General features: G+C 42.9%; 3 protein-coding genes across 4 annotated transcripts in view; 2 read left to right on the plus strand and 1 right to left on the minus strand.

Annotated features, from left to right (window-relative positions):
* The window catches only part of LOC147872172 (ribosomal protein S6 kinase beta-like), a 353,544-nt gene that overhangs the window by 210,646 nt on the left and 123,398 nt on the right, over positions 1 to 19,500 (minus strand). The window lies entirely within an intron of this gene.
* On the plus strand, positions 1,504 to 5,471 carry LOC147872179 (uncharacterized). 2 transcript variants are annotated; one of them, XM_087358851.1, is made up of 2 exons: positions 1,504 to 1,867; positions 3,562 to 5,471. In XM_087358851.1, the coding sequence occupies exon 2, from the start codon at positions 4,220 to 4,222 to the stop codon at positions 5,033 to 5,035; it is 816 nt and encodes a 271-aa protein (XP_087214977.1). In that variant the 5' UTR covers positions 1,504 to 1,867; positions 3,562 to 4,219; the 3' UTR covers positions 5,036 to 5,471. The 2 variants fall into 2 exon arrangements, with proteins under 2 accessions (XP_087214977.1, XP_087214976.1); XM_087358850.1 differs by having other exon boundaries at positions 1,526 to 2,284; positions 3,460 to 5,471.
* Positions 8,407 to 10,564, plus strand: LOC147872180 (uncharacterized). The gene has a single exon (XM_087358849.1). It carries the CDS (start codon positions 9,126 to 9,128, stop codon positions 10,143 to 10,145), a length of 1,020 nt encoding a protein of 339 aa, XP_087214975.1. The 5' UTR covers positions 8,407 to 9,125; the 3' UTR covers positions 10,146 to 10,564.

A 19,500-nucleotide genomic window follows, 5' to 3' on the forward strand; every position in this document is an offset into this window, starting at 1 on the left:
GGTAATCACTATTTTTCGCCCGACACAAAGGTTGACAAGTTAAATAATTATTTTAGATTTTTGGAAAAATCCTTAGATACTTTTAATTATCGCATCTTGTTACTTGGAGACTTTAATGTCCCTGGACATGGAGAAACGAATCATACCAATTTCGAGAAGTGGAGTGAGAACAACGTAGCCGGTGAGTTTTCTCTGCAGGCCTTGCAGTTACAAACAACTGAGGCAATCAGTTCTGTTACACAGCAAGACTGGGAAGGGTACTGTATGCATGTTGGAGAACTAGAACAGTATTGGGAAAAGGGCTGCTTCATGGAGCGAACTGTTGACGATTCATTATTAATACAGGCGATGGCAGCGATGAAGAAGACGAATTTCAGGCTGCAGAGAGCGAAGACAGTGAGGACATCGAAACGTCTGTCGAGAGTGATAGTTCATGCCTGGCCGAGCCGTCGTAAACTCCAGTTGCTTCTGTTCAACCTTGTGGTTGTATATAAGATGTACTAACCTAATGTAATGCCCCGGGCGTCTTTGCTGCCTTTCAGCCTTATCAATTCACTTTAATTGAACTGGTATGAAAACATGAAAGTGGCTTCAACAGGACTTGTCGTTTCTGAGGTGACTGAGCAGCATTCGAACTTCGCGTTAGTTTGCTAGCTCTCACCTGCAAACGCGCCCAAGATTCTATATAATCTGGTGCTAAGGAAGAGCAGACAAACTTTCTAAGGGGTCTAATAGGGGTTCGAGTGGTAGCACCTTTGTTACGGATAGTCTGGGCACTGTTCCTCACAATCTCATAGGGTAAGATGATAGTTCCGGAACAGGATCCTTAACCTCTCTCTTACCAAGACCGTACTGCGTGGCGATGAGCCATATCCTTCTCGAGGTGACCCTGTCATTACAAATCACTACGGATCTAGACTGGAAAGTCAATAAACATTCCTGGTGACTGGCAGCAGTAATCACCAGTACCAGGAGAAGGCTTAGAAAATGAATCTTCAGCCCGGCTACTCACTGGAATACTGTAGGCGTGGGAATAATGAATTCGAAGCGACTACAGTACTGCGATGCGGAAGGCAAGTAGGGAAACCACCGCATTATAATTCCCGAAGAAAATCACATCTACTTCACTATGGCGAGGCGAATTAATCACGGATGGGGAAGATCGAGGGACGACGCGGAGTTGGCAGGAGGAGACTATCTTGGTTACAGAATATTCGTCAATGGACCGGGATCCAAAGCGCGACTGCCTTGTTCCATCTCGGACAGGATCGTGAAACGTTTAGTGATGTGATCGCCAACCTTAGCTAGCGGGGAAGGCACTCGAAGAAGACATGACAAAAACAGACTGAAACTGTATTCTAAATGTTAACTGTATGTTGCAGGCATACCTAATATACGAATTCTCTTTATGGTGAACCCTTGCAGTAACATAACTGGCAATAGAGTTAATTTTTTGGAAATGTTATCACACCGGTCGCCGGCGACCAGTCGCTGAACGACCACCAAGTAGAAAAGCTAAGTACGAGCTTACACACGAGGGCGGCCGCGACCAATGGCCGCCGTCGACCAACAAGAAGTGAGCGACGCACAGGAGACCAACGACCACGAGATACATAGATGGCAATCACGTGTTCACATTGCGGGCGACTCAGTCAGCGACCAGAGCTCAGAGAGAGTACTGCAGCTGTAGAATGAGCGGAGAAATGCAGATGGCGGCAACAAGCAACATTTCTTTGAATTTGAAGAAAGGCAAGTCTTGTCCGGTACTGGCAAGTATGGCCGTATTTGAAAGGAAGAAAGGCAGGGGACTTAAACAGGCATGTGGCATTTGGGGTAGGTAAGGCATTTATGCTGTATCTATTGTGCGGTGTGAACCGTTTTTAGGTTCAGGGCCTCAATGACCTCTGGCGGCCGGCACTTGAACTGTGTTTGGCTGGCCACGAGAAGGTGAAGTACCGCAAGACGATGATCCAGCTAGCATAATCCTCTATGTTCCCTTACGTCATTACGAACCAATTAGCTTCTTTCCCCCCTCTCCATGTCTCAGGCTCGGGAAGACGCGTGATTAGGATTGACCTGGCTTGGGTCTTTCTCTTCCGGCTCGACGGTCATAATGGACAGACGTGCGTAGAGTTATGTCTGGCACCAAAAAAATTGTGGAGGCCGTCAATTTTGGTCCAAACATAACTTAGTACGTTCATTATGAATAGTCAGCTGGATCTGCATCCTGTACATAAGTTTATCTTCTTGTTGTGTCATTATTTGTTGTGAATAAATGGAACTTGTAAGTATGCTGTGCTTGTGATAGGGTGTGGCCCGGTTGTAACAAAGGGCCTCACCATACTGTCGTGTATGTATCGTCATATAGGTTGACGGGAATTGTATTTGTTTAATCATGTAATTACTCTTTTGTTAGCGTGTAAATGAAAGTGTAATTGTCGTTTTGGTGAATGTATCGCGTCTGCAGACTGTTGCATAAGGTAGTATGGGATGCCTCTGTGCGAGAGTAGCAGCGCGATAAGACGGGGGAAACACCGGTTTGATCACGAGCTACTGCGTAGTGGAACACGTGATCCAAGCTTATGCCTGGTAGTGAGGCTAGCGGCTATCTTGGTCTCATGGGGGCGTGTGTCACGCCGAGACAAGATCGAGCCTTTGAATCCTGGTGTGATTCAAATGGATGACTGATCAATGTTTGGGATTTGATCTTTCATGATTCTTCGCGGACCATAAGGTAAATAAGGTCGCGTAGAAAAGTTGAAGCTTTGGAAAGAACGTTGTTATGTACGTATCGTGTATCTGTAAATTCACTGGGTGTTGGGTGTGTGCGAGTGTTGTGTGTATATGGATGTCTGTGTATTATTTTGTGTATGATGTTGTGTTGAGGCTGGTGTGACAGCCGGAGAAGGCGTGCCATGGGGTACCGTGAGTAGTATTGGGAAGTGGCAAGGTTGAAAAGGTGTGAACGCCTTTAGTTGCACTTCGCCAAATAATTGTCGTATGGTGTTGTAACGTAGCGTGGCTACGAGGTGGAGGTGATGATAAATTGTGTTGATATTAGTGTAAAGCCGGCCTGGCGGCTAAAGGGGAGTTTGTAGGTAGCCAACTGCGCCTACAAACATTCAAATGTTTAAGGGGGGCCTTACGTAGTATTCTGTTTTAAGTGGAGAATGGTTTTTCTACGATGTTTGAAGGTGTGGCTGCCATCAAGTATGGACACACTTGGGCGTATGCTTGTGTAACTTTAATTTTATCTTCCGAAAGATTAATTGTATTCTTGTTTTTTTTGTAACACAGTTTCTTTTTTGTAATTCTTGTTTTGTTTTTATCAATTTTTCACATTAAATTCATTTTTTTGTTTGTTTAACTTCAAAATTGATTGGGATTTAATTTAATTGATTGTTATGTTCAACTGCCTTCAATGTTCCTTGGTTTCCCCACGAATATCTCGGGGCGTAGAATACACGAGCAACCGAGTCAGCGAGTATTAGGTGGACCGGATGAGCTGATGGTTCATAAATGGTAGCAAATGGACCGGAGGAGGAGCAGCTATCGGTTCAGGTGTTGTCTCAGTTCAAAAACCATGGATTCCAAGTACAGACAGCCTGAGTTCTGTGCCCTGTGTTCGTTAGTGCATGTGCTCTGTACAACCTATATTGCATTACTACATGAACTTTTGTAGAATTACCACAGATTGATTCGATCCAGGAGAGAAATAATCTTGCTCTCAACAATCAAGAAAGTTAAACAAGACAAGAAAGGAAAAACATCCTTGGTGTCCGAAGTCTTTAGGCAGTTGCAAAAAGAATGGGATTTAAGTGGAAGAAATGCCATTCAAAAAGAAAAATTTTGATTGTGAGGTCGAACGGAAATCAAAATATCTTGTGAAAATGAAGCAGTAAAGGGAAGAGGAATGTGGGTGGACAGCAATCTGACGTTTACAAAGTGCTGGCCAGGCGATGACGTCATGGATATCCAGGAAAACGTGAACTCTGGAAACAGGCATTAATGGTTTTGTTCCTAATGAACAACTCGTATACAAGGCTGGAAGTGCGACAGGAGATCATCATGGTCAAATGACCAGCAAAATGTTGAGATATGGCTAGTTGAAAAATTGGTTCCCAACCTTCCAACTCATGCAGTAAACGTCTTAGATAACGCACCCTATCACTACATCCAAGTTGACAAACCAACCTCAGCCTACGCCCTCAAAAGCGACATGAGTTCATGTTTACGCAACAGAAGTGTCGAGTGCAACACACGTGGCATTCCATCAGGAAAAACGCGCCGGGCCAAACATTGTTCAACTACAACAAAACCGAATATAGTCATTTATGGAGATCTCGACACTTTTAACAAATTTCGCTCTAGCGACAGCTGCACTGTAGTGGCAAAGACTGTAACTGTACAGAAGATAGCCTACCATACTGTGATCAACGTGCAACTTCAAGAAAAAGTTCTGGTAATATTAGACGGACATGCATCCCATTGCAAAGATCCAGATGTGCTTGAGAAAGCATCAGAATTAGGAATTGAAATGCTGTGCCTACCCCCGAATAGCACCCATAAGTGTCAGCTTCTTGATGTTTCTTATTTCAAGAGCCTTAAGCACTTTTACGAGGCCTGCAGAAGCTTCGTTCGCCAGCATCCAGGGAAGGGAATTACCAAGGAGGACTTTGGTGACCCATTGAAGCTGGCATGGGATAAGTCAGCAACAGTTGGTAACTTGACTAGTGGGTTTCGAAAATGTGGAATCTACCCATACAACCCTGGCGTACTGGCAGATGACGTCTTCGAGTATGAGCTTGTGCCAGCGCTCAATGGTGGAGATCCTGTTCGCCTTGCACAAGACATTATTGACTCCCCTGCACCCTCATCAACTTCTACGTCCTTTGAAGAATTGTCACCAGTTCCAGTGGTAAAATCCCGAAGCGACTGCTCTATTCGCAAAGGAAGGAAGAAACAGGAATCGGCCGATGTAACATCAGCAGCCTTCAGGGGAAAACTGAGAGAGAGCAGACAGAAAGCGTATTGAAATTAAGACAATTATTAGCCGCCATTCAGAGCGACGGCTCGGGACGGATGTTCCCAGCTCCTCAAGTAACATCAACCGTGATGAAAATTACTGTGATGTGTGCAGTGCCTACTATTACGATGACAAAGCTGGCGAACAATGGGTTAAATGTCTCGGCGACATGAAACTTGCGTGGAAAATGGAGCAGATAACCAGTTCACATGTAACGCCTGCTTTTAATTTCGCATATTTACTGTTTATTGGCATTATTTTATGAATTCAAGTTGTTTCTGTTCAGCATTTACAGTCTCCTAATATTTCCCATGCACATGTCTAAATCTCCCCACACACAGGGAGAAGTCAACATTTTGCCTCCATTTTTTCTTAATTACACTGTTTACCTTAAACTTACCTGCTTTATTATTGTAGTACAAATAAAACGTACCTCCATGGATAATATATGAAAATTTGTTTTGAATTTTCAAAAAATATTCCTGAAGCCTAAAGTTTTTTCTTAAGGTGTCGAGCTATCCCTAAATGACCCTACTTAATCGCCGCCCCCATTAACCCTACTCACATTCCAGATAACGACTCAGAAAGCACAAACGTCTTGGACTTCCCGGTGTTAAAACAACGTCCACTCTCACCACGATATAAAACCGTTAGGCTCTTCCCACTCTAACCATAAACCTGATATGCCGACAAAACGAGGCACAGCCCAAACTGGCCAGCCGAAGACCACGTTATGTCTATACAGACGCCAACTGGCAGCTTTTTCAGACTGTGGTTGAAAACAATTTAAACACATTTCTAGCAAACAACGCGATACCTACGGAAATAGACAATGCAGCCACCCACTGTAACGGTCCAAATTACATCTGTTGCTGAGGAAAACTTAATCATACGATTAAATTTTATTATTTTATTAATTTAAGTTTAATGTAGTTTCTTTTCAAAACTGTAACTTTGTGTGGTGCTTGGGGTGTGTTACTGGGGTGGATGCTTCCATTTCATAGCATCCGCCAAAGTTTTTAAAAAACAGATGTGTGAGGACCTTCGTTGCTTGGAAGTCTTCGTTTTGACACTAATGGGTAATAACATGCCGTGAATTGGGTGTAGTCCCATGTGTCACACACTGACATTTATGGCTACAGTATGCCAAAACTCACTTTGAACATAATGGTTCAATGTCGCTCAGCAGACGAATATTACTGGACCATGCATTTTAAGGAGTGTGAGTGAGGCAATTTGAAAGAGCCAATTAATTACACGTAAGAGCTGTATATAAGTAACTATGTCACTGGTTAGAATGTTTCGAACCAGGGAAATGACGCTTCCAGCAGCGCGTCGGTTTGACATTCTGCTACAAACTTTAAACATCGTCGCACGCATAACATTCGAGTCTATATGGTGTCTACAATGAAACCCTGATTTTGGAGAGTATTTAAAAATAGGCAAATGGTTTTTTTCAGGTCTTGAGGGTCTCCTGCGTACTACAGGAGTTCAAATTCCCGCCTAAATTCTTTGGCTACATCACTGTCGGCTTGAGAGAGCGAAATACTGTATATCTCTCAATGTCGCGCTTCTCTCACGAACGTTTACACGACGAGGCACTGACCCGGTGTCCTACGTGAGCGATTAAATGCGAGCGGTGCGAGTTGCGTGGGTGAAGCGGAAATATCAAACTGGCAGTTTGTGCGGCGCTGTCCTATGTGACAAAGAAGCGTTCGGCGACCAAAGTCCAAGATCAAATATTTTGATATTTTCGCGCAGGTCTGCGCTGGCCAGTAAGGCGCATGCGCAGAAAGACCGTGTGTTTCTATTGCAGTCTCTCACGCAGGACACAACAAGCGATTCCCTCATGTCATATGACACCCCATGCTGCTAATGCAGCTCGCTTCTTATCGCTTACCTAGGACATTGCCTTAGAGTAGCTAAAAAAGAGACAAAACGGAACTCTACGTGACGACAATGAACCGAGAGCCGCCATTTGTCAGTGTGTTCGGAATGTCAGACGAACAACGTGTTGCGGTAATTTTAAATCTTTTGAAGAGGAGAAGACAGAAAACAATTTGGGTAAAGCCCTGGATTTCACGTCGTAGTAGCCGTGGGGCATATTCGTGCCCTGTCAGGGAGTTGTGGGTGGAAGATCCCATTCAGTTACGAAATTTACTTAGAATGTCGTTAACAGATATAGAATAAATAGTGACATGGATGGGACATCAACCCCGCCACTGCCTTCCCCTTATATTCCCTGAGAATCGGAGGCCCATGCCCACAGACAAAGCCCACACCCATTATCAGAATTTCCTTATAACCCTTTCACACTCATCAGAATTATTTAAAGTTGTAACCGCAGGAGTGTCAGGCACGTCACTGGGTTTGACCCGTGGCTACAATAAACAAACAGCGAGTAGCGTGTGAAAGGACGGTTACAGCGTTTTGGCGCCCAACGTGGGGCATCGAAGGAAAAAGTCGATGTCACCATACTCGTAAGGTTAAAGTAAAATCATCTGGAAAAATACATTGCCCGAGGCACGTGGGAGAATAGGCAACCCGGCAACGCAGAACTTCGACGACAGGCCTGGATCCAGATTGTGTACGTTTCGAGGAGGGGGAATCTTCGATACGTTAGACGAGGCTCGAACTGCGGACGCCGAGACGCGTGGCAACGCCGCATCGACCGACTACATGGACGTGTAGGACACTCGGCTGACAGACGAGTTATCAAGGGTACGACAAGGTTTGAGATCTGTTATCTCTGAGTGCTGCTACAGAGAGGTCAGTAAAATAAAATCCCTTAGTAATGGCAAGCCGCTCCCTCCGCAGAAAAGGGAGGCTGATTGCGGCGGCGAAGTGAGCGAAAATGAAAGTGGCGACTGACTTGTAACATTTGCCTGTAATGTAACGTGTTACAAATCGAACATTACACAAGTGAAGACAGCGAACGTAGCCGCTCGCGGGCGCTCCATCGTGTTGTCGGTTTTTTCGCGAATCCCTTTGAGTGTTACATTACAAGTCAGTCAGTCAGTCGAGCGGCGTCGTATTCACGAGTGCGAGTTGAAATTGTTAACACAACCTCCATGTCCGACATGTGGAGCACCATTTGTGTGTTGACAGTCGTATTGTTCTGGCGGAAGAGGTTGTTCTGATAATGCAGTGGGATCGGGGAAATATTTTATTTTCCATAGATAAATATTGGGAAAAACCAATTTTGTGGGATCCCCGTCATGAAGATCATTATAACAAACTCCAGAAAAACGATACATGGGTCGAGTTGGCGAATGAAATGGAGATCGATACAGAAGAATGCAAAAGGAAACTGACCAGCTTACTTGCTTCTCTGAGAAGAGAGAGAGCAAAAATGAAGAAGTCTACCAGAACGGGAAAAGGTTAGTCCTACGTAATTGTAGTATATTTTATCAAGTTTTAGTTCAAATTATTTCCTTTAACTAACAGACTTAGAGTGCCAGTGCACCCAACCCTTGCTTGACAGAAATTCGTTTGAGGATTTCGAAGAGGATGAGTCAACGCATCCTGTTGAGAATATAGGCGCGCAAAAGGAATGTGAGTCCCCCTGAGAAGTGACAGTAATAGCTAGTAATTCCAGTGGAAACATGGAACAAATAATCAGTCAGGGTCCACGGGCAGAATTATCAAGCATGATATGGCTGGCCATACAGAAAAACGAGGAAAGGTTAGAAAGTGAAAGGAAGGGAGAAGAACAGTTAAACAAGCTGCGAGGACATCGTTAAAAATACAGAGCAGTTGTCGAAACAGTTCATGTCCGAAATAGATAGATTAAGCGAGCAGGTTTTTACAAAAATGAAAGATGAAACCATCAACCTCATCCGGGAAGTTCTAGGAGGCGGAGCCAACGTAAAGCTCAAGAAGCTTCTCACACTACCAACACTGCTATTTCGGGCCGATGTTGTGTTGGCCCCAGGAAAAATGACAGAAAAACAACAGTCAAACGCCAAAAGTGTTGTCGATTTGTCTGCAATGCCCACAAAGTGTGTTTGTGCCCTAACTGCTCATAAGTTATGAATTTAGTTAAAGAAATATTAAAATATCATTAATTATTACGTCTTTTTCTACAGCTCCAGGAACAATGGGTGTCACGTTAGAAAGTTACAGGGCCAGAGTTGGCGCTTTTGCAGCCAGGAAAGTGAGGATTCACGCGGAAGGGAGCTGGAAAGTTGAGTTGGCAGGGCAACAGACGTGGTTCCTGGGTCTGGTACTAGCGACTCTTCTGGTGACTGGAGGAGTAGAACTAAACCCGGGGCCGCCAACCGATCAGGACAAGATCGACCAGATCTTATCCCATGTTAAAAGCCAAGCTTGGGAGACGAAAGTTATCAAGGAGCTTTTGGAGAAGCACAACCAGGAAATAGGTGACTTGAGGAATGGGACGAAGGACTTAGGACCGAAATTGGAGACGCTAAGCGCGTCAATAAATGAAGTGATCAGTGATTATAAGAAGATCAACCGGGTAGTGAAAGAGTGGGAGGAACGGCAGCAGACGATGGACGGGAAAATAAGGCAGCTGGAAGAAGGAAATCGGAAGAACAATATCCTTATTTTCGGGTTGGTGGAGAAAAGAGAGGAGGGCTACTTCGACACGCTGGATACGGTATGCAAGTTCCTCAAGGAAACGATGAAATTAGAGATCCCGAAAGGGAACATCGATTACGTAGGCCGGCTGGGTCGAAGGAGAGGTGAGCGCCCGATATTGGTTAAATTTACCACGTTCGCTTCTAAGCTAGAGGTACTCCGGAACACTAAGCACCTGAGTGGCTCCACATTAAGTGTAGACGAGGATTTTGCTCCAGAAATAAGAAAGTGTAGGAGGGAGCTGATTCCCTATTTACGAGATGCTAAGAGGAGAGGGCACAGAGCTTTTTTGAAGGATAAACTGGTGGTGGACGGGCGGTCCTACGACCTGGAATACTTGGCAAGGAACATGCAATTGGAAACGCGGGACAGGGGTGTGGACACCCCTGCGGTCAGAAGGTCGACGAGCGCCGAGGGAAGGACTCCACGGAAAACAGGTAGCAGTGGATCGGATGCCAATACCCTGCAAAGGAGCGCCGTTACACGGGAAAAACCGCAGGACTCCGCCCTCAGTTAGCTTTTTTGGTTGATTGGTTGAGGTGGAGGGAACAGCTCCTGAGGAACAAGTGGTTCACCGTTGGTGAAGAGTTGGCCTTCAAGAAAATTTTAAGCACTACGAATGACACGGAGGTCAGGGATGTAGGGAGATTTCTGTACAAAGTAAGATGTAAAAGGCAGGTCAAAATTAGGAATTTAGAACTGCCACTGGAGTAGAAGGCACGAGAACAATAAGAAAGAGTTATGTAAAAAGTATTAGGGATTAAGGAATAGTTATGTAGAGTAGCATTAGTGAATAGTTGTAGTAAGCAGTAGTATGTAAGGACTGTGGCCGTGAAAACCTGGTGTTAGGCGACCACAGATCTCTGTATATAGTTCTAAACCAAATATATTATTATTATTATATAATTATTACGTATAAGAAAGTTCCTGATTCAATAAAAGTTGTCTGTTCAAACTATAAATCTTTGTCATTTAAATATCGCTTGGGGTATATAGTTCCCCAGTATAGTATTACAAGGATTATTTATAGGTGTAGTATTCCAGGGTTAAATGAGTCTGTGGCTACCCTGCGGCAAGACACTCGGCAACAAATTGGGAGAATGAATGAGAAATTAGTTGACGTAAGCAAGGGTGTAAATGAAACATTAACAAATGTAACCGAGCATGAATGAGAATGTGAGTGAGAGGTTAACATCACATATGCCGGCGGTAGAAAGTAATACTAGGGACATGGTGGTTAGAGAACTTTCAAGTTTTGAACAAAGAGTTTCTGAGGATAACCCAAATTTCATGCAAGAGAAAGTAGACATAGTAAATATTAATAACTGCTAAATTAGGTGAAAAGCTACAAGAAAAATTAGATGCAGCAGTTGTAATCAAAATGTTGGTCAGTCAGCTGTTAGAGAGCCTATGAAACAAAGTGATTCGAGTAGTAACTCAGTTCAAAGATCATCTTCTAACCTTGTAGCGAACGTTAAAACCCGGCCAGAGAGTGATAGGACAATAGCGGTAGCGACCATGTGCCTGTTGTTTGTCACTATTGGCAACGCTGACGTTGAGGCGCACAGACCGCGTGAACTTGCCGAGCTAACCCATCCTCAATGCCCCAGCCACGTTTTGAACGGAATTGTGTTACCAAACTTTTTCGATTGCCATAAACAGAACGTGGTGCAATTCTTGCAGGAGCTGGATGATTACTATCGTTTAAAGTCCGTCTCAGAATCACTGAAGTTATCACAGAGGTTTGGGAGGGCCCAGCTCGGACTGTATTAGAAGAATGTACCACTAGCCTCAAGCATTACGAACTAATGAGACTGAGTTGACATCTGTAGAAGCTCTCCAAGTCTGCATGATCTTGCTTACATGCCTTGGATCAGTAGGATTCATCAAAGTGGCACCAGGAGCATAACTAACAAACCCTGCAATTCAGGAAACTCTCAGAAGTCAGATCAGGGATCTCAATACATCTCAGTACCAATCAACAATAGCCTTATTCCACCTTGTGGTCAAATCCTGCCTTAAATACAATAGCTTGAGATCGGATTTAGCACGGTTGCTCTTTACATTTGGTATAGGATTTTCAAGAAGTGGGCTGATGACTGAATCTGCTAGGATATCAGATATCCTACTGACTCCCAAATTTCATTTTCAGCAGAGAATGCGCAAAACTTGTCTAATTTAATACAAATCTTGGCAAGAGAGGGATTGGATCTCCCTGCATTAGCGTCACAGTACCTAAGCTTTGTCGAGAAGGTGTTCCCCGAGGATCCCATCATGAAAGCCTTGGTTGATCAGCCTGCATATAAAGGAATGACTATTCTTGTAATTATTTAAAATTCATTGTCAGCATACCCTTCCTTTGGATGGATGCATTTGTTTTCAAACAACGCTGTTCTTCAAAGTGAGGTGAGGAATTTAATGACATTTTTCAACTTAATCAAAGGAGACATATGCTGGGATAAAGTATTCCGGTATACCTAATATGGTTAAGAATTTGGCTTAACTGTGTGTCACTTGGTTTGACCCGTGGCTACAATAAACAAACAGCGAGTAGTGTGTGGAAGGACGGTTACAGACTTGACCACAGTTTTTGGTCCGTACTTTCCGCAACTCCCTGGTGTACTGACACCTAAGGCAACCCATGCAAACTCCATGATAACATTAACAAAAATGAAACTACACGAATATCTATTGGCTTCCGCAGTAATTTGTCACACCGGAGGTTATGCAGTTTCCTTTGCACTTCGTTTACTGTCGTTTGAAACTCGGCTGCCATTACCTGATGCACTTTATTTTTTAAATCCTTGTCTCTGTATGATTTTTCAAAAACATTCCACAGACACGTTGCCGATTCGTACTCCTAAACGAACGATACAGATGTGGAAGTTAATCCTGTGATTACTTGCTAGAGGAGCGATAAAGGTCGTAACTCTCGACTTGCGCATCGAACCAATTCAGAATTCACCAGGTCTTTATTATCAGCATAAGCAGAGACAAGACTATACAGTGTGTCCACAAAGTCCCTTCGGGGTTTTGAAAAATTGTGGAGCGCAAATAAATTGAGCTAGCCACATGCGGTTTAAGGCAGATTACAGTGAAACTCTGGATATTTATTTTTGCCAACAGATGGCATAAGCGGCCATCTTTACGTTTCTCAGTCGTTTGTGAAATGGCGACTGTGCAGGAACGCGCGCGTTGTGTGATATGGCATTTTGAGACAAAATCAGTCACCCAGACTTCAATCCATTAGGACTATACCACCCAGCTGCTTTCGGAGAGTAGATGAGTTGAACCAGACTCTATGGACCCAGTTAGATGACAATGAATGGTCATACGTTGCCCCCTCGACCTGATACCCTTACAGTTCTTTGTAACAAACAAGAACCCAGACATAGAGGGCACAGGAAAACTTAAATTAAATAATACGTGCAACGGTTCTCATTCAAGCACAGACGGTTGTTGAGTCAAATAATACAGATAAAGACATTATTCACCTTTGTCTCTAGAATACAACTGTTGTGAACCGGAAGGTCGAGGTAATAATCTCAATACCATTCATCTGGACACTCCATTAAAAAACATTGTAAATCATCTTGACGACTTAAGGATAACAAGCCATAAGGTAGATGAGGTCGAGAAGCTTGTCAACGACCAAGAGTGGAAGTTAAAACACGCGAAAATAGACTTTCACCTTTCCTTCCTGTCTTACGTAGGAATGGTCACCACAGGGATTCCTTTGCTGTCATTGCTGTAAATGTCGCAAAATCTTTCCAAACGCTTCGAGGTGGTGGAAGGATAATAACCCGTTTGGAAGCTCACACTGATGTAAACTCATTTTAATTTAGTATAGTTTCACGCTTACTAAATTAAAATGAGTTTAAATCAGTGTGAGCTTCCAAACGTTCAGTTTGAGAATTTTGTAACCGCACGAGCGTGTTTGCACAGCACTCTGCAACCAGCAGGTGCATTAGTAAAACGGTTAGCCATTCAAGCTGACAAGAATGGAAAATCAGTCTGGAGAGTTATTTTACAATCGACTGATCAATTTCCAGCGCCTATCGCAGCCAACTTTTCAGTTGTCCGTGCTAGACTGAACCAAAGCGTACCTCGAAGAGGCGTTTTGAGAACAATAAATCTCGAATGTGACAAAGTACCACGGAAGAGTGGTTTGGGGAAGTGTGTTATGGAGTTAATAAGACGTCGAAGATCAAACGCACCATCACTACACTTACTAAAGTTATCAAGGAAGCGACTTCCTGTTTACAAGCACAACCACAAATACGTGCGGCAATACAGAAGAGAGATTCGTTAATTAGTCTAGAAGATATTAAGACAAAGCGACGTTTCTTTTACAATTTCAGAAAGTAAGCAAGAACGCAAAGTGTCAAAAGACACTTCAACCGGAATACAAACCACGGACCAGGTGCGGACCCGTCATTCGTTCATCGCTCACTCACACCAGATGAAGACAGTTCCAATGGACAAGAATCCACATTACGTACAATGGAGTTTAATATCCAAAGGAATATTAACATCACAAAGTTATTCGTCGACTCAAGATTCGACTGGAGTCACACATCATCATATAAAGAAGAGGAAGTTAGCAGTGCAACATCACCAGACACAGCCTAGACACTCTTCTTTGAAGATAAAACCATTTGTGAAAGGAGAAACATTACAACCAGTACAAATGAGTTCAACATTTGAAGGCGGAACCTGTATCGCTGGTGGCCACAATGTGAAAACTGCGGTGATTTGCACCTGGGGTGAGTAGAACATATTGTTCGTTTCGTGGTGACGAGTAAGGAGTTAGTTCTGGTTCGGACATTGCATCCTTAATATCATGTAATTATATTAGTAGCTTAGCGAAGGGTGTTTTATTGAGGGGTAGAATGTACCACTCCCCCACCCAGTGGAGCCCGACCTTGCAGTCCGCCAAGAGGGTTGACCGGTGGCATAACACTTGGCAGTGTATTGTTGAAGGTGAGTTATGTCGTAATAAAATACAGATTTTTAAAGTGTCGGTGGATTTCATTGTAATAAAACGTGTCAACTGTGACAGATAGCAATTAGTGATTGTGTATATCTATTGTCGTACTTTCTGTTTTACGAACGCTAAAAATGTCAGTTGAGAATTTGGGTAACTGTAAATCGTGTTTGCGCGGTCGCATACTGCATTAACTTCCCCAACTCTTAATTTGTGGTATAGAAGATGCCAGGGGCTTGCAGGGTGCGTTATGCCAAAATAATGAGAAATATTGTATTATAAAGGGTTATTTCTGCTGGTAAACATTAAGTCAGGTTTAGAAAACGAAGATATACACAGAACATTCTTAAACAGACGACGCAGTGAAGACGCATAGGTATACAGTTTCTCTGATGTGTAAACTCAGTAACATACATGGTGCGCTAATCTTTTATAATGAAACCATAAATTGTGAACGTTATGTAAATTTAATACGTAGACCCTTTTTCCAAGAAATGACAGACGAAGAAACGACTTGAGGTTTCTTCATGCAAGACAATGCTACAGCTCACACAGCTGATCGGTCGATGTCAGCATTAGGAGAAGTGTTTGGTGAACACGTTATCGTTCAGTGGCCTCCGCCTTCCCCAGACTTAAACCAGTGCGATTTTTACCTGTGGGGCATGCTGAAGAACAAAGTTTATGTAAACAATCCTCACACTACAGAAGAACTTAAAGAAGATAGTCGACAATTGATTTCGACGATTTCCTAAGAAGAGCTTCGTCGAGTATTTCGATTAACGAGATGTAAAGCTTGCACAAGGAAGTCACTTTGAACATCTTTTGTTATTTGAGGTAAAAACAATTAATGTAATAACATGTATTAGTGACGAGAAATATTTGTAGTTCGCCGTTACTAGCGGCACCGAAACTGACTCGCCCGTGACTCACGCGTACAAGTCCCGCCTACGTCAACAGCAGCGCCCGATAACGCAATGCAAGCACGCCCCGAAAGTCATAAATTGTAGACCCGGTACATTTACTCGCGACAGCCATCGTACTTGCATGTGAAGTAACAGGGATGTGTGTTCGGAAACCATTTCTTGACACAAAACTAAAAGAAGTTGCGAATTTAGAGGTTTAGACTTGCTGAAGTTAATAATCTTGACAACCTCGTCGAGAACTTCTTCAGAGTTGGCAACAAGAGCTTCACGATGAAGAAGACAGTGATGTAACCCAACATCCGAATTGACCTCCAGCACTTTCGCTAAGAAACCTTCGACATTGCCTGTCACTGACTTCGCCCCATCCGTACATGCACTGACACAGTTTTTCGGGAAGTTCCTTGCGGAACACAAAATTACTTACAATTCTGTTACAACCAACAAATGTAATGTAAGCAATTAATTGCGCTTGACCACTGATGTCCATAGACTCGTCATTCTGAAGGGAAAAAGCTTCTACTGACATTGACTTTCTTCCCCAAGTTTAATTCAATATCACATGACGTCACCAACCCGGCGACTGGTGGTTTCACGTGACAGTGGCACTTGAGGTATCCCATTGGGTGCCTCCACCCCTAAAACTGTTTTCACCACTTCCATGCAAGTGGGCCTGATAAGCGATTCAGCTACTGTATGAGGCTTTTTGCCTTTACTATAAGTTCAGCTACTTCATAGCCAGCTTCCAGGATTTTATCTGACGTTTTTAAGAGTGAAGTCATAAATTTAGCATTGTTTTTATTTTGCTCCACCAAGCGAAATAAATTTGCATCCTTAAGAGCAAGGGATGGATGCATTAATGTGAAATGTCGCTTCGACTTGCTTGGAACCATCGCATTATTACTCAGTTTCTCCCCACAACAAGACATTCCGGAACTGGACTTGCTATATCGCCGCTCCAGTAAAATCCAAAAGATTTATTTTGTTTCTTATTTTCCGGCTCGGTCTTAGACTCCTTTCTAACATTAGGCCTACTTGATGAAGACTGCCTTACAACGGATTTGTCCATTATGCAGGCTCCTTTAATGGCAATGAAAACTAAATAATACAATTAACGACTACGTGCAAGTACAGTCTCCAAAATAGTGAGTGAAAATCGATTATTTTCGAAACGATGGAGATGATACAAGAACCACAAATTATTATAACAATTTACAACTACTGTAATGGCACAGTTCACTGTCTTGAAATCAAACAAGTTAGACACAGTGCCAAGCGAAAACCGAAAAGTTTAGCAAACAATAAGTTAAACGAAAAATTCCTCCCACCACGGTGACCAAATATCAGGACTTCATACCCATAGGCCTGCCCTGCAATAAACCATCACGGCTTTCTAAGAAGAAAAGTAAAATGAAAATGTTTAATATTCCCGCGGGAAAAATACACGCATGCACGCTGACAAGTGTAAATTTAATGGTTAGCAAGTTTCTTTTCGAACAAAGTTCGGGTTGTCATTATTCGCAGACACGTAGGGCAAATACGAGTAGCGAGCGGGAACAACTTTATAGCAGGGTAGATGACCAGAGCGGGAGGATTCTGTCGCCCCTCTTTGCAGAAAAATAAGTAAAGGAGAGGTTGTACTGTTTTTCCAATTCCATTTAGTAAATCTTGTCTGTATTGTCTGCCGTTTCATAATAAAGACATTTAAAACTGAGACAGCAGAAAACAAGACAAACAATTATTTATCTTATTATGGTTATAATTACGATATGAGGTGAAAATTTCTTCCCACATATATATCTATGTCTGAAGAAGGAATTTGTTATCTTCAAATTGTTGAAGAGACAGAAGTCTATTAGTAATCTCCCATTGTTATTTATGGTTGGTTCTTCTTATGAGCCAGTGCATCCACAAACAGGTTGATTTCCAATTCTTTAATTAAAATCACCTGCAATCACTTCTTGAATTTCGTCGTAAAATTCTGCTCTTTCTAAATCTTTTCCTTCCAATGGTGCATAAATACCAATAACTGACTTAGTTTATGTCATAATTTTTATACTAAATTTTACAATTTCTGCGGATATCCTTTCGTAATTTAGCACTTAATTTTTAAGTTATTTCCCAACAAATATTGCAACGCTTGATGGTGCCCTGTTTTCTTCTGGTACCCTCGAGTAAAACTATATATTTTCTTAATTCCTTTGAGCTTTATTCTTTTCTTTCTTCCGTCATGATTGCGATATCTATTTTCCTATTTAACAATTCTAATTTTTCTTTTGTTAGTAATACCCCGAAAATTCCACGTTGCAACTTTTAAGAAGTTAATCGTAAGTAAAATCCGTCCGGCATTCTTTCTTGAGATTTCTTCGAGTAATTAATTAGTAGTCTTCTGGATTGGTTACCAGCCACTCACAGGATAAGTCCGGTATGTAGCAGGGTTACTACCTTACAGCCCCTAGATAGGCGTTATGAGGTGGTATTTCCCCACCCTCAATGGAATAGGTGTTTTCCTCCATGACTCGTTAGTAGGAACAGGTTGCACCACGTGATTGTCAGGATGGCAATTGGAAAGGAGACGCTATGAGTTGCATATCACCACCCCTTGCTACCCCTCGGCTGTTTGTTAAAGTTTGAAAATAAGGAGCGATTTAAGTCTCGATTGTGAGAGGAATTATAAACAAAATGAGATAATTAGGATTTCAGTCGCACATTCCTTCCTTGAAAAAAGAGATTGGAAAACACGGCAATACTTCCAGACAGATGTAACTCCTCTACAACTTTCATTTCTGGCTGATACAAAAAACAACAAAAAACGTTCACCCACACTAAAGTCATATTGAGCATAATGTACATATACAGAACAACATCGAGTATGTTATTAAAATGGAATCTGGAAAAGAACATCGTTTGATATCTGATAAAAATGTACGCTAAAATAATATATAGAAGTTGTATTTAAGTTATTATTGATTTGAATCTTTATATAATTATATACACCTGAAGATATTTCTTTTACGAACTGAAACATGTCGTGAAAAATGATGGTCTAATGTAAATCGAATATTTCGATAAAGAACATCATTTGATATTTTAAATATTTTAAATGTTAATTTATTGTGATTAGACGGACAAGATTTAATATAATAATGTTGCGGTTGGCATTGTTGAACTGTTTACTGACATTGTTGTATTCATGCATTGTTGTATTATTATTGGCATTGAGGCGTTTAGCATTGTTGTGTTTACATTGTTGCGTCTGTTTATTGGCATTGTTGCATTTGATCACCTGCCCGTCCTCGTCGACACCACGTGCCGATCGTCCTTTCAAAACCTGCCTGATCGCCCGGACTTCGCGAGAATGGACTGGGCTGCATTCCAGGCTTGCCTCGAAAGCAGACTACCGGGGAACCCCGTGGTAAACGACGAGGAAGAAATTGACAAGTGCGTCGAGGAGCTGACCAGTGCTATCCTGGAAGCCACAGCAGCGTCCGCTCCCAAGCTACGACCCCGCATTGACAGGCGACCGCTTCTACCCGCTAGTATTCGAGATGAAATACGCCTGAAGAACCGGCTGAGGAGGCGATGGCAGGTCACAAGAGACCCCGCTCTTAAGACCCTGGTCAATCGACTCCAGAGGTCGGTGACCTATCGTCTCAACGAGTGGCGGAACGAACAGTGGAGCGACACGCTCGAATCCTTGGACTGCGAGGACCAGTCGCTTTGGAAAATGACCAAGCGTGTGATGCGAGTCCCCACTCCGTCGCCCCCCTTCTTAGTGATGGGAGGACTGGCTCTCTCGAACCCCGAGAAGTCAGAAGCCCTAGCCGACAGCCTTGAGGTCCAGTTCCAGCCGGTAGACTACCCGTCGGACCTGACTACAATTGACATGGTTAACGAGGCGATGCGAGCATACGAGTATGCCCCTGTAAATGAACCAAAATTAACCAGTCCATCGGAGGTCGCCC

Source organism: Zootermopsis nevadensis, unplaced genomic scaffold, assembly GCF_977971745.1.
Source record: "Zootermopsis nevadensis isolate Lab colony 2312 unplaced genomic scaffold, Znev_1.0 Znev_ptg000030l, whole genome shotgun sequence".
NCBI classification, from domain to species: domain Eukaryota; kingdom Metazoa; phylum Arthropoda; class Insecta; order Blattodea; family Termopsidae; genus Zootermopsis; species Zootermopsis nevadensis.